The sequence below is a fragment of the Neovison vison genome, chromosome 11, assembly GCF_020171115.1.
Source record: "Neovison vison isolate M4711 chromosome 11, ASM_NN_V1, whole genome shotgun sequence".
Taxonomy (NCBI): domain Eukaryota; kingdom Metazoa; phylum Chordata; class Mammalia; order Carnivora; family Mustelidae; genus Neogale; species Neogale vison.
Window position 1 is genome coordinate 34572372 of NC_058101.1, and position 13741 is coordinate 34586112.

The following is a 13741-nucleotide window of genomic DNA, read 5'->3' on the forward strand; positions in this document are numbered from 1 at the left end:
TCTTATTTAGGAGTTTTGTCCTATGTTTATGATCATGAGGCATATTGGTCTGTCATATTCTTTTTTCGTAATACCCCTGTCAATGTTGGGATCAGGGTTATGCTGGCCTTGTAAAGTCTTCCTATAGTCTTTTGAAGAGTTCGTGTTAGATCAGTATTACTTCTTACTGAAATATTTGGTAGGACTCACCAGTGAAGACATTAATAACATTTCATCTAAGTCCCAAATGACAAGGAGTTAGCCATGGCAAGATCTGAGAGGAGAGAGCATTGCAGGCAGAGAGAGAATTGCAAAGGTACTAGGTAGAAACAAGTGGATACATTGAAAAAACTCCACACAATGCAGTTACAACTCCTTAAACTATACACACATCATGTGACAAATGCTTTAATCAGTTGAGCAGAAACCTAGGCTAGCTAGCTTCAATTCATTCAACCTACTGTATGCACAGCACACCCTGCATTTGTTTTTATTTGGGAGGTGGGAAAACTAAACAGAAGTGACTAATGGGAGCACAGACTCCAGTTTCCAGAACAAATCTTTTTGGAAATCATGATCCGTATTTGAGCCACCAATTATGGCTGCGTTATCCAAGGCAATGTCCTCATTTCACTTACTAGGAAAATAAGCTTTAGTTTTATAAACTAAATACTTGCAAAGCAATTCCTAGCTACTTCATAGGTTTTCGGCATGGGTCCCAATTTTTAATCACAGAAAATATAGTCATCATAGGAATGAAGGCATCCTAAGGAAGCAGACCCACCCAGGTCACAGAATTTTGAACAATGGAGATGCTTAACTCCTAAGAAATAGAGGAGAGGCAGAATGAGAGAATGATGATTTTGCCAACACTGTGTTTTTCCTTTGGGGGCTCTTGTCAAAACTGATAGCATCTCTGGGCTGCCTTTGATACTGTGTGGAACACATTACCTTTGTGTATCTACAATTTACATAACATGCACACAAAGTGATATCAACATTAATAGTAACCGTATACTTTAGATAGTGCTTTCTATGTGCTACACCTTGTTCTAAGTGCGGTCCATATATTCTTTGAACTCTTATAACAACTCTGTGAACTAGATATCATTATGATCCCCATTTTATAGATTAGGAAATGAGGAAAAGAATGGTTAAGTTACATGTCTGTAGTCACACAGCAAGTGGCAAATCAGGGATTCAAACCCAGACAGTCTGGAACCAAAGTGCGCATTATTTACCGCAACAATATTATGCTGCCTTTCTTCGTCTTCCTCTTAATAACAAACCGGAGTGGCCAAATTAAACACTTTGCCAGTAACTAATTTGAGTTATCAGGATTTACTTGGAGATTGTAAACCTTGCCTATCCTATCTAGTTGGGAACGATAACTTGAATTATTATTCCCTGTTCCCCACTAATTAATGGCTATTCTCTTTAGTCTGTTGAGGAGAACTTTTCATCCCCATTGCTCAGGTTTCCAACATGGAGGTCTCTTCCGTCTGCTTGTGTGTCTCCAGGACATGCAGGAGAGAGGTCTACACTTCAGCTGAGTCATGGATTAGATGAGAAGTCTCTAAGTCAGTAGTAAAGTTTCTGCAAGCCACCTGACTGGGGGTCTAAAGCCATGTCCCCAGACACATTTTTTTCCCCTCTCTCAGTCGGTTCCCAAATCAAGTATAAAGGAGGAGGGCTATTTATTGGACCCCTAAAATTCACACTGACCACCCTTCATCCCTCCCATTCTGGAAGAAAGGTGGAAGAAACTCCTTCTTTTGACTCTCCTCTAGGTTCTCCCTCTTTATTTTTATTATGTTTTCATAGAGTTTCCTTCATGTGAGGGATCTCTAGAATCTTCACTTCAAGAATATCAAATGTAATTCTACAATACAGATAGATGCAGTCTGTGTGTATGTGGAAGGAGGTAAACAAAATTGTTTAAGTCTTTTTTGGCAAAACAGGGAAAGGAAGCTGGCATCACCAAATATAAAATCATTATACAATTAAAATAAAATAACATGGGACCATAAAAAACTAGGATTAGGGATGGGGTTGCTATTCTACCACCCCTTCCAACCAGAAGAAATATTTCCTCTTTTTAACCATCTTCCTGCAAGTTCCTTACCAGATCATTTAATCTCTTCTTGAGCTTCCCTCAATTTTTCATCTGCAAAATGAGAGTCTTGCATCCCAAAGGACTGGTATATCAAATGACATAAACTTTTTTGAATTACAAAGACCCATGCAAATATATTATTATTGTCATTCAAGAAAACTTACATGAAACCAGAGCTTATGGGGTTATTGATCTAGACAATTTTCCTAATGAATCACTATGCAGTCAAGATATAACCCAGCAGGTGTCTGGGGGAGCCTGGGTGGCTCAGTCCTCAAGCCTCTGACTCATTTTTTTTTTAAGATTTTATTTATTTATTTGTCAGAGAATGTGCACAAGCAGGGGGAGTAGCAGGCAAAGGGAGAAGCAGGCTCCCCGTGTAGGAAGACTGATGTGTGACCCCATCCCAGTACTCTGGGATCATGACCTAGTCAAAGGCAGATGCTTAACCAACTGATCCACTCAGGCGTCCCAAGCCTCTGACTCTTGATTTCACTTCAGGTCCTCATCTCAGGGTTGTGGGATCAAGCCTTAGCCCTGCATCAGGCTCCGCACTCGCTAGGGAATGTACTTCTCCCCCTCTGCTCCTCCCCCACTTGCACATGTGCACACAGGCTTGCTATCTCTCTCTCAAATGAATAAAGTAAAATCTTAAAAAAATATAAAATAAAAAGAATTGATTCAGCAGGCCTGGGTGGCCAAACTCTGAACATTTCAAGGAAAGAACTGGCCCTGCAAGCTCCTGGGAGATAACCTCTGTAATCCTTTGGAATAGCTTGCCTGATCAAAGTGTCCTAGTTTACATGGGCATTGGCAACACGATATCAGTGTGGCCTCTGGAAGAGCTCAAGACTGAGTAAGGTCAGCCACAAGAGCACTCCTGTCTACACGACTGACCCAGTAAATACCCTGGACAGCGAGGCTTGGGTGAGCTTTCCTGTATACTGCCTTCTACATGCTACAGTGCTTCATTCGTGCTGACATACATTGTTGTTAAGAGAATTAAGCATTGCCCGTGGACTCCACTGGAAAAGGACAATAGGAATCTTGTGCCAGGTCTCTCCTGATCCCGTCCTACGCACCTTTTTCTGGTATTGATTTTAAATAACCTTTCACCGTAATAAACTACAACCACACGTAGAGCTTTGCTGAGTTCTGTGAGTCTTTCCAGTGAATCACTGACCCCGAGGGTGGTCTTGGGCTCCCCGTCTATGGTTACTTATTCCCAAAGCCATAACCAAATCATACATTGAGCATTTCTTAGATTTTTCACTGACAGATGTAGAAGATTGTGAAATGAGCTGGTCAATGCCATAGTCAGTTCCTGGGACTGAAAGTTCACCAACTGCTGTATATACCCAGAGAGACTGGAGAAAGAATTAAGCCAGCGATAAGGTCAACAATTTCAGGGAAATCCTTTTCTTCGAGCGTTCTTTTTTCTTTAATTGTCGTTCATTAGTTTATTTCTTAAGAAATTGTTTTCCAGATTTTCTTTTTTTTTAGTATTTAGAATTCCTTGAAACATTCAGAGATTCTTTAAAAAAGCAAATTAGCTGCTAGTATTCTATTCTTTGATAGAAATAAAACTTAAAAGGAATAGGCTATTCTTTATTCCCTTCTTTAGCAGAAAATTGACTTTGGGACTATTTAGTAAAGCAGGAGTAAAGTTGGTCTTCATCTTTAAAAAGCATACTGAGGGCGCCTGGGTGGCTCAGTGGGTTAAGCCGCTGCCTTCGGCTCAGGTCATGATCTCAGGATCCTGGGATCGAGTCCCACATCGGGCTGTCTGCTCAGCAGGGAGCCTGCTTCCTCCTCTCTCTCTCTCTGCCTTGTGATCTCTCTCTGTCAAATAAATAAATAACATCTTTAAAAAAATAATAAAAAAATAAAAATAAAAAGCATACTGAACTCTTTCAACCTTTAAAAGCTAATCAGGTAGGGACGCCTGGGTGGCTCAGTTGGTTAAGCAGCTGCCTTCGGCTCAGGTCATGATCCCAGCGTCCTGGGATCGAGTCCCACATCGGGCTCCTTGCTCGTCGAGGAGCCTGCTTCTCCCTCTGCCTCTGCCTGCCATTCTGTCTGCCTGTGCTTGCTCTCTCTCCCTCTCTCTGACAAATAAATAAATAAAATCTTTAAAAGCTAATCAGGTAAATACACTCTCTGGTTTGAAAGAGCTTATACACAAAGGACATCAACAAAGGAGCAAACAATAAAACTGAAAAACAACACAACCAAAGGAATATACTTAACACTTATGTAATTAAGGACTTTTCTCTGTCATTTATTTCCTTCTCCTTGTACTGCCACATGAAAAAAAAAAAAAGGTAATATGATCTAATTACCTATTCACCAAATTCACCAATTAAATGGACCATTACCCAAGCTCTCTTTAATTTGTACATTAACCTTTTTAGCATTATTGCTCCTATAAAACCAGAGAGAAGAAAATTGAGAATTTTCTTTTCTGAACTATGAGTCCCTGAACCTACACTGTGCAAGCCAAAAATGAGTTTATAAACTATCACGTGAAAATATTGGTAGAACACTGATAATACAGAAGATAAAAGTGAAATGCACAGATCATCCCATATTTTAAAGCAAACTGCCAGGCTCTTAATTATCTTGGAAATCTAATGCATTTAGAAATTCTGTTTCTATTCTATTTGAATATTCAGAAATTATTGAGATAATAATTTTAGCAAGATAGTATTATTATAAGAATATAATATTTGTACCAAGTAAACAAAGACTTTTAGTATTTGAACCTACATTAGAATTAGAACTTTAAAAATAAACATTTCAAGCAAAAGCAGGTTTGTAAAGGCCTATGACAATATCTGAATGGGATTCTCTGGGTCACTAAAAAATATCAAATAGTCACAAGGCCCTTTCACAAAACAGAAATAAAGACCAAGAAAAAGAAAAAGATAATGTAGTACATATATCACTATAGCATGACCATCTAGTTAATGTGTTGATTTTACATAGAATAATTTCAGGGTTTTAGTACTGATTTCTAAAGGTAGGATTTAATATTCTATTAGGAAAACAAACTGTCTATAGTAGAATTTTGGCATTAACATTAAATACCAACTAATTAACATAGATGCCCAGTCTGCCTTTCACTGTTGCAAAGAGAAAATGTAAAAACCTTCATTGGGCTCATTATTTAAAGTGCAACAGCTTGGTCTTTAAAACTACATTTTTTTTTAAAGCATGGAAACAATGGCTGGAACAGCCTGAAAGATTACACTAGAAAAGAAAAAATGGTTAAGACAGATTTATAAAGGAAAAAAAAAAAAAAAACCCACAAATACCCCAAAACCTCAAGCAGGAGAATACAAATGAAAACTAAAGAGAAATTGCCTCTTAACATCAAATTTCTCTCTATTTTGACAAATTCCTGGCTTCAGAGTTGAGCTGCATCCTGTCTGCAAACTATAGATAGATAGATAGATAGATAGATTCCCCCCCCCAACATCTAAGTAATTAATAGGACATTTTAGTTTGACTCAACAATTGTTAACTGCCTATGTGCAAGGAGGTAGAAGGCCCAGGAAGTACTAATACTAAGGAAATACATGAAAATTCATGTTGCCCTTTCAAGTTGTCACTTTAGGAAGGGCACGTGCTTATCATTTCAGCCAGGCTGTTAATATAATACACTTAAATATTTCTGGAACTTCTTTTTTGGAACTACATTCAGTCAGTTTACAAACTAATATAAATGTTAATATCATATAGTACAATATACTGTAATATAAACTATAAAGTTCATAGCTAGTACAAAAACGAACACCTCCAGACCCTTTGCTTGCTCTCACAGTAACAATATCTGGTTCTGTCTTAGAGTCAGCTGCATAGTCAGAAGCTGATGAAGTTAACCACAACCAGGGGACACCCGGGGGTCTCAGTGGGTTAAGCTTCTGCCTTTGGCTCAGATCATGATCTCAGAGTCCTGGGATCCAGCCTCCAGCCAACACCCCCCCATACCACCCCCTACCCCCAGTGGGGCTCTCTGCTCAGTGGGGAGCCTGCTTCCCCTTCCTCTCTGCCTGCCTCTCTGCCTATTTGTGATCTCTGTCTGTCAAAAAAGTAAATAAAATCTTTAAGAAAAATAAAAGTTAACCATGACCGAGGGAGTCTGAAACATTGCATCTCAAACCCTGGAGGCAGATTAGAAAGGGGCATTCTACAGACCTTTGGAGGAAAAAATATGCCAGCTCCCAAAATTAAGGCTACTGGTTATGAATGGGATCACCTTAATTGGGGCTGATTTAATTTTGATACTCATTTTGAATATATCACACCCTTTCTTCTTACACCATCTCTGTTCCTCTCCCCCACCCTCTTACTGGTTTTTATATTTGTGAAAGTTCATACACTAATAATATACAAGATGTCAACACAGAAAATGCAGAGAGATAACCCAAGGAGAGGGAACCTGTATTTGGATACTTCGGTGGATTCTTAACTCTTCGCCTTAGTGGAACTGTTCCCTTGATCAGTTTCATGACTGTGCGTCCCACCTATCGAATCCCAGGCACGGTGCTAGGCCGCGGCAGATCTGCAGTGAAGAAACAGTTCTGGCCTCAAAGAGCTTATTTTACTGGAACTCTCCTCATTCCTTCACATCTGCAACTGACCCAAGATAGGCTAATGGATAACAACCAAACCTGGTGCGTGGAAGGGGGAGCGGGCGGGGGCAGGTGCGGGCAGTGGGGGTGGGGGAGGTTTGCACTCCACAAATTGTCTCATTGTTTTCTTTCAGCGCTTATCTTTAAAGCTGTTACTACTCACACTTCAGGGCACTGAAAGCCAGCTCATAGGACGACCGCTGAAAGGCTTCATCCTCTGACTCGGGCAAGGACCGCAAGGGTTCATTCCCGTACTTTATTAAGATTTGTTCCGGGGACTTTTCGAATCGAATTCCCTGGAAAATGTTTGCGGCCATAACGTAAACGGAGTCGGGGTAGCCCGTTTTTTCGGGTAAGCCAGGAGAGCTTTTGTCGCTGGGCGAGGAGTCCGCCAACAGCGCCAGGGAAGCGAGGTGGGAGATCCCCTCCGAAGTTCTGTCGCTCGAGAACTCCGGCTCGCTGGTGGCCTGGAGCATGTTTGCGCCTGGACCGTGGCCGGTAACTCCAGGCTGAACTACAGCTCAGAGCTTCCAGGAAGTGGTTTTCCTCGTACGTCCAGCATCGTCTCTGTGAAAAGAACAGGTTACCTCGGTAAATCTCTCTTGATGCCGGACCCCCTGGTGACCCACCCGTTGAAGACGAAGAGGCGGCCTCTGCCGGCGGATGCGAGCGTCGCACACTAGGGGCCGGAGGACCCGGCCAAACTTCCCCAGTTTCCGAAAGCTGGGGGGGCGGGGGCGGGGGCGGGGGCTGGAGGGGCGAGGGGGGACTCGTCTCCCAAGCGACCTTTCCCGAGGCCCGTTTGGGGGTAGCGCTCCCCACGAGCCGCTGTTGTGGCCCCACGGGCGCCCCTTACCCTAGAGGGCGGATGTTTCCCGGGGCTTCGGGGACGGCGACGCGGCAGCCGCTGTCCTCGGGGCCCCGGAGGCTGGCGTCTGAACAGTGCCCTCGGGAGCCCGGGGACGGCGGGGCGGCGGCAGCGGCAGTCTGGTTCCAAGGCAGCCTCTCCCACCGGCCGGGTTTGCGACAGGGCGGTCGCGACCTCCGGCGCTCGCTTCGCTCTGGTTCCCGAAAGCAGGGCGCGCCTCCCGGCCTCTCCGGGTCACGCACGGTGGCCCTCCGCGGACGCGGCGGCGGAGCGGGGTGGAGCGCGGCGCCGGTGGACCCGCGGGACTCGGCGGGCCGGCCGGGACCCGGGTCTCCATGGCAACCGCGAGCTGGCCGGACGCCGCCGGAAGGCTGTTCCCGCGGGATTTGGCGCCCGCCGCCTCTCCCCCGGCGGGGCGCTCTTCCTTCCGAGTTCCGTGACTCCTGTTCCAGACTCTCCTTGAAACCGAAGACCCCCTTGCACCGTTGGACCGCTCGGTCCCCACGGTCGTCGACCTCCCCGGAACCGCTAGGGGCAGCCTCTCTCCCCACTCGCCCCGGACGGTCCCCTGGAAAGCGAGAATTTTGTGTCGCAGATAGCACCCTCCTTGGCGCCTGTAGCGGGGCGCAGGAAATGTTACAGCGGATGGATGTAGAGAGCTACTGGGAGGGGGGGAGGGGGGGGGGGGAAGGGAAAAGAGCCTACTTTATTTCCTCACTCTTTAGAAGTGTGGATGTCACTTTAGACGGACTTCCAGGGCAAGTTGGGTAAAGGTCTTTGCCAACTTAAGACCAAGTCCCTCCTTTCCAGGAATTGCCTGCAAAGAAAGACTTGGCTGAAATGGACCCACAATCGATCCAATTCCCCTCCCTCCATCCCCCAATTATAGCGTGCAGCTGCGGACAAATATAAACCTCCCCAAAGGGTTTTACTATGGCTACCTAAATTTTTGAGTCCACCTGGTGAACTACTCCTACTCAATCTCTGAAACTCAGTGCAAACATTGCCTCTATAAATCCTTCCTGATGCTTGTATTAGGATATAAATGTAGCCACTGTGACAGAGACGCAAAATGACCATTGGCTTCAACAGAGCAAGTTTATTTCTCACATAAAGTCCTGTTGGCACAGGGGGTCGCCTCCACAAAGTCATCAGGGACCCACACTCCTATTTTATGCTGCATATAAGGACTTTGACCTTGTCAATTTAGTCCAGGGGGGCTTACCAGCAGGTCCATTGCCAGCCAGGGGTTTGGGGAATTGAGGAAAGGGACACTCCTTTCAAGGGCGTAAACTGAAATGTACCCACATCACTTGGCCAGAAGTTAGTGGCATACCTAAAAGCAAAGAGGGTTGGCATATGTGTCCCACTCGCAATCAAGGGAACTATTGCTACGGAAGAAGGGGAGAGAATGGATATTGGGGAACAATTACCAGTCTCAGCTACAAACCTCTGTCTCCCACCGCTTTATCCACTAATCCACTCACTTCCATTTTCCCTGGAATGTCATGTGTTGCCTCTTCTATGCTCCCATAACATTTTCTACATGCACGAATGTGTTCCATCCATAAGTTTAATAAAGAAATATTAAATTATTACCATGTATCTGGCACCAGGCTCAGCCCTAGAAGTAAACATGAATGTAAGGAAATGATCAGGCACCTTACCCTCAAGAAATTAATGCGTAGATACATGTGTACTTTGGCACCGTTCAATTTTTAACATAAATATTTGTGAACATACTGTATTCCCCCTTTTTCTGCCATCTTGCTATCATGTAGCCCATAAAACACACCACTCTTTAAAAGTTTTATTATCTCTTTTTATTTTTATTATATGTAATATCATTTTATCCCCAGATATTAGTAAAATATTACTATCTTCCACACACACACATGCACAGGAGATTACAAATATGAGGATCCCTTAGGGATCATGATACATTTTATTATGCATCGCACAGTACACAGCACAATCTGCTGAAAATGTGGGGCAATAGCTAGCTATAAACTTTAAAATACTATTGTCTTTCGAAATATAATTTGAGGAGCTTTTTATTTTTCCGTGATAGGTCAATGTAAGTGACAATTCACTGTATTGAAAATGAGATTTAATGGGAGCCTCGGTCCCCAAAGTAAAGCTTAAGCAAACAGTTGTGGGCAAGTGAATTCATGGTTACTATTTACTCTAATCATGTGTCTAATCCTCCTTACATCTCATTTCTGGTTAATGGTCTCATTGTGGACTTAAATCTCAGGGAAGACAGTACAAAAGTCGCCATAGAGATAGGTGTGTGGATTCAACTGTTGTGAAAGCAAGGCACTAAAAAAATGTGGTATTTGTTAAAGTCACTCTCTGTAATATGACCAGAATATTAAATCAGAGATAGGGTAGAAAATTAAAAGTTAGTTACCTGGAGCTTAAAAGAACCCAAAGGAATGATTTTCTTTCCCCGGGGGGGGGTTGGGGGGGTAGAGTATTTGAAATATTTGTAAATTAACATTCTTTGCATTTGACTCAGAGTAGCCACTGTATATTAGCAAAATAGGTATTCAAGATACATATTCTCATTGCTTCAAAAATCTGGACGTATAAACTGAGTGCTCAGTTCCACTGAACTTGTTATAGAAATGTAAAAAGCATATGAAACACAAAGAATTTTTTTCCAATTTATTTATTTTCAGAAAAACAGTATTCATTATTTTTTCACCACACCCAGTGCTCCATGCAAGCCGTGCCCTCTATAATACCACCACCTGGTACCCCAACCTCCCACCCCTCCGCCACTTCAAACCCCTCAGATTGTTTTTCAGAGTCCATAGTCTCTCATGGTTCACCACCCCTTCCAATTTACCCAAAAGCACATACCCTCCCCAATGTCCATAACCCTATCCCCCTTCTCCCAACCCCCCTCCCCCCAGCAACCCACAGTTTGTTTCGTGAGATTAAGAGTCACTTGTGGTTTGTCTCCTTCCCTATCCCATCTTGTTTCATGGATTCTTCTCCTACCCACTTAAGCCCCCATGTTGCATCACTACTTCCTCATATCAGGGAGAGCATATGATAGTTGTCTTTCTCTGCTTGACGTATTTTGCTAAGCATGATACGCTCTAGTTCCATCCATGTTGTCGCAAATGGCAAGATTTCGTTTCTTTTGATGGCTGCATAATATTCCATTGTGTATATATACCACATCTTCTTTATCCATTCATCTGTTGATGGACATCTAGGTTCTTTCCATAGTTTGGCTATTGTGGACATTGCTGCTATAAACATTCGGGTACACGTGCCCCTTCGGATCACTATGTTTGTATCTTTAGGGTAAATACCCAGTAGTGCAATTGCTGGGTCATAGGGCAGTTCTATTTTCAACATTTTGAGGAACCTCCATGCTGTTTTCCAGAGTGGTTGCACCAGCTTGCATTCCCACCAACAGTGTAGGAGGGTTTCCCTTTCTCCGCATCCTCGCCAGCATCTGTCATTTCCTGACTTGTTGATTTTAGCCATTCTGACTGGTGTGAGGTGATATCTCATTGTGGTTTTGATTTGTATTTCCCTGATGCCGAGTGATATGGAGAAGTTTTTCATGTGTCTGTTGGCCATCTGGATGTCTTCTTTGCAGAAACGTCTGTTCATGTCCTCTGCCCATTTCTTGATTGGATGATTTGTTCTTTGGGTTTTGAGTTTGTTAAGTTCTTTATAGATTTTGGACACTAGTCCTTTATCTGATATGTCATTTGCAAATATCTTCTCCCATTCTGTCAGTTGTCTTTTGATTTTGTTAACTGTTTCCTTTGCTGTGCAAAAGCTTTTGATCTTGATGAAATCCCAATAGTTCATTTTTGCCTTTGCTTCCCTTGCCTTTGGCGATGTTCCTAGGAAGATGTTGCTGCGGCTGAGGTCAAAGAGGTTGCTGCCTGTGTTCTCCTCAAGGATTTTGATGGATTCCTTTCTCACATTGAGGTCCTTCATCCATTTTGAGTCTATTTTCTTGTGTGGTGTAAGGAAATGGTCCAATTTCATTTTTCTGCATGTGGCTGTCCAATTTTCCCAACACCATTTATTAAAGAGGCTGTCTTTTTTCCATTGGACATTCTTTCCTGCTTTGTCAAAGATTAGTTGACCATAGAGTTGAGGGTCTATTTCTGGGCTCTCTATTCTGTTCCATTGGTCTATGTGTCTGTTTTTGTGCCAGTACCATGCTGTCTTGATGATGACAGCTTTGTAGTAAAGCTTGAAGTCCGGAATTGTGATGCCACCAACTTTGGCTTTCTTTGTCAATATTCCTTTGGCTATTCGAGGTCTTTTCTGGTTCCATATAAATTTTAAAATTATTTGTTCCATTTCTTTGAAAAAGATGGATGGTACTTTGATAGGAATTGCATTAAATGTGTAGATTGCTTTAGGTAGCATAGACATTTTCACAATATTTATTCTTCCAATCCAGGAGCATGGAACATTTGTCCATTTCTTTGTGTCTTCCTCAATTTCTTTCATGAGTACTTTATAGTTTTCTGAGTATAGATTCTGTGCCTCTTTGGTTAGGTTTATTCCTAGGTATTTTATGGTTTGGGGTGCAATTGTAAATGGGATTGACTCCTTAATTTCTCTTTCTTCTGTCTTGTTGTTGGTGTAGAGAAATGCAACTGATTTCTGTGCATTGATCTTATATCCTGACACTTTACTGAATTCCTGTACAAGTTCTAGCAGTTTTGGAGTGGAGTCTTTTGGGTTTTCCACATAGAGTATCATATCATCTGCGAAGAGTGATAATTTGACTTCTTCTTTGCCGATTTGGATGCCTTTAATTTCCTTTTGTTGTCTGATTGCTGAGGCTAGGACTTCTAGTACTATGTTGAATAGCAGTGGTGATAATGGACATCCTTGCCGTGTTCCTGACCTTAGCAGAAAAGCTTTCAGTTTTTCTCCATTGAGAATGATATTTGCGGTGGGTTTTTCATAGATGGCTTTGATGATATTGAGGTATGGGCCCTCTATCCCTACACTTTGAAGAGTTTTGATCAGGAAGGGATGCTGTACTTTGTCAAATGCCTTTTCAGCATCTATTGAGAGTATCATATGGTTCTTGTTCTTTCTTTTATTGATGTGTTGTATCAATTGATTGATTTGCGGATGTTGAACCAACCTTGCAGCCCTGGGGTAAATCCCACTTGGTCGTGGTGAATAATCCTTTTAATGTACTGTTGAATCCTATTGGCTAGTATTTTGGTGAGAATTTTCGCATCTGTGTTCATCAAGGATATTGGTCTATAGCTCTCTTTTTTGATGGGATCCTTGTCTGGTTTGGGGATCAAGGTGATGCTGGCCTCATAAGATGAGTTTGGGAGTTTTCCTTCCATTTCTATTTTTTGGAACAGTTTCAGGAGAATAGGAATTAATTCTTCTTTAAATGTTTGGTACAATTCCCCTGGGAAGCCGTCTGGCCCTGGGCTTTTGTTTGTTTGGAGATTTTTAATGACTGTTTCAATCTCCTTACAGGTTATGGGTCTGTCCAGGCTTTCTATTTCTTCCTGGTTCAGTTGTGGTAGTTTATATGTTTCTAGGAATGCATCCATTTCTTCCAGATTGTCAAATTTGTTGGCGTAGAGTTGCTCATAGTATGTTCTTATAATAGTTTGTATTTCTTTGGTGTTAGTTGTGATCTCTCCTCTTTCATTCATGATTTTATTTATTTGGGTCCTTTCTCTTTTCTTTTTTATAAGTCTGGCCAGGGGTTTATCAATTTTATTAATTCTTTCAAAGAACCAGCTCCTAGTTTCGTTGATTTGTTCTATTGTTTTTTTGGTTTCTATTTCATTGATTTCTGCTCTGATCTTTATGATTTCTCTTCTCCTGCTGGGCTTAGGGTTTCTTTCTTGTTCTTTCTCCAGCTCCTTTAGGTGTAGGGTTAGGTTGTGTACCTGAGACCTTTCTTGTTTCTTGAGAAAAGCTTGTACTGCTATATATTTTCCTCTCAGGACTGCCTTTGTTGTGTCCCACAGATTTTGAACCGTTGTATTTTCATTATCATTTGTTTCCATGATTTTTTTCAATTCTTCTTTAATTTCCCGGTTGACCCATTCATTCTTTAGAAGGATGCTGTTTAGTCTCCATGTATTTGGGTTCTTTCCAAACTTCCTC

General features: G+C 42.3%; 1 protein-coding gene across 3 annotated transcripts in view; it reads right to left on the reverse strand.

Annotated features, from left to right (window-relative positions):
* Positions 1–7826, reverse strand: part of NSUN7 (NOP2/Sun RNA methyltransferase family member 7) — a 58254-nt gene extending 50428 nt beyond the window's left edge. For all 3 annotated transcript variants that reach the window (XM_044224337.1, XM_044224335.1, XM_044224334.1), the window contains exons 1-2: positions 7589–7826; positions 6896–7299 (exon numbers count right to left, since the gene is read on the reverse strand). In XM_044224337.1, coding sequence (XP_044080272.1) covers positions 6896–7208 — 313 coding nt within the window. In that variant the 5' untranslated portion in view covers positions 7209–7299; positions 7589–7826. The remainder of the gene's footprint in view (positions 1–6895; positions 7300–7588) is intronic.
* Positions 7827–13741: the final 5915 nt, after the last annotated feature.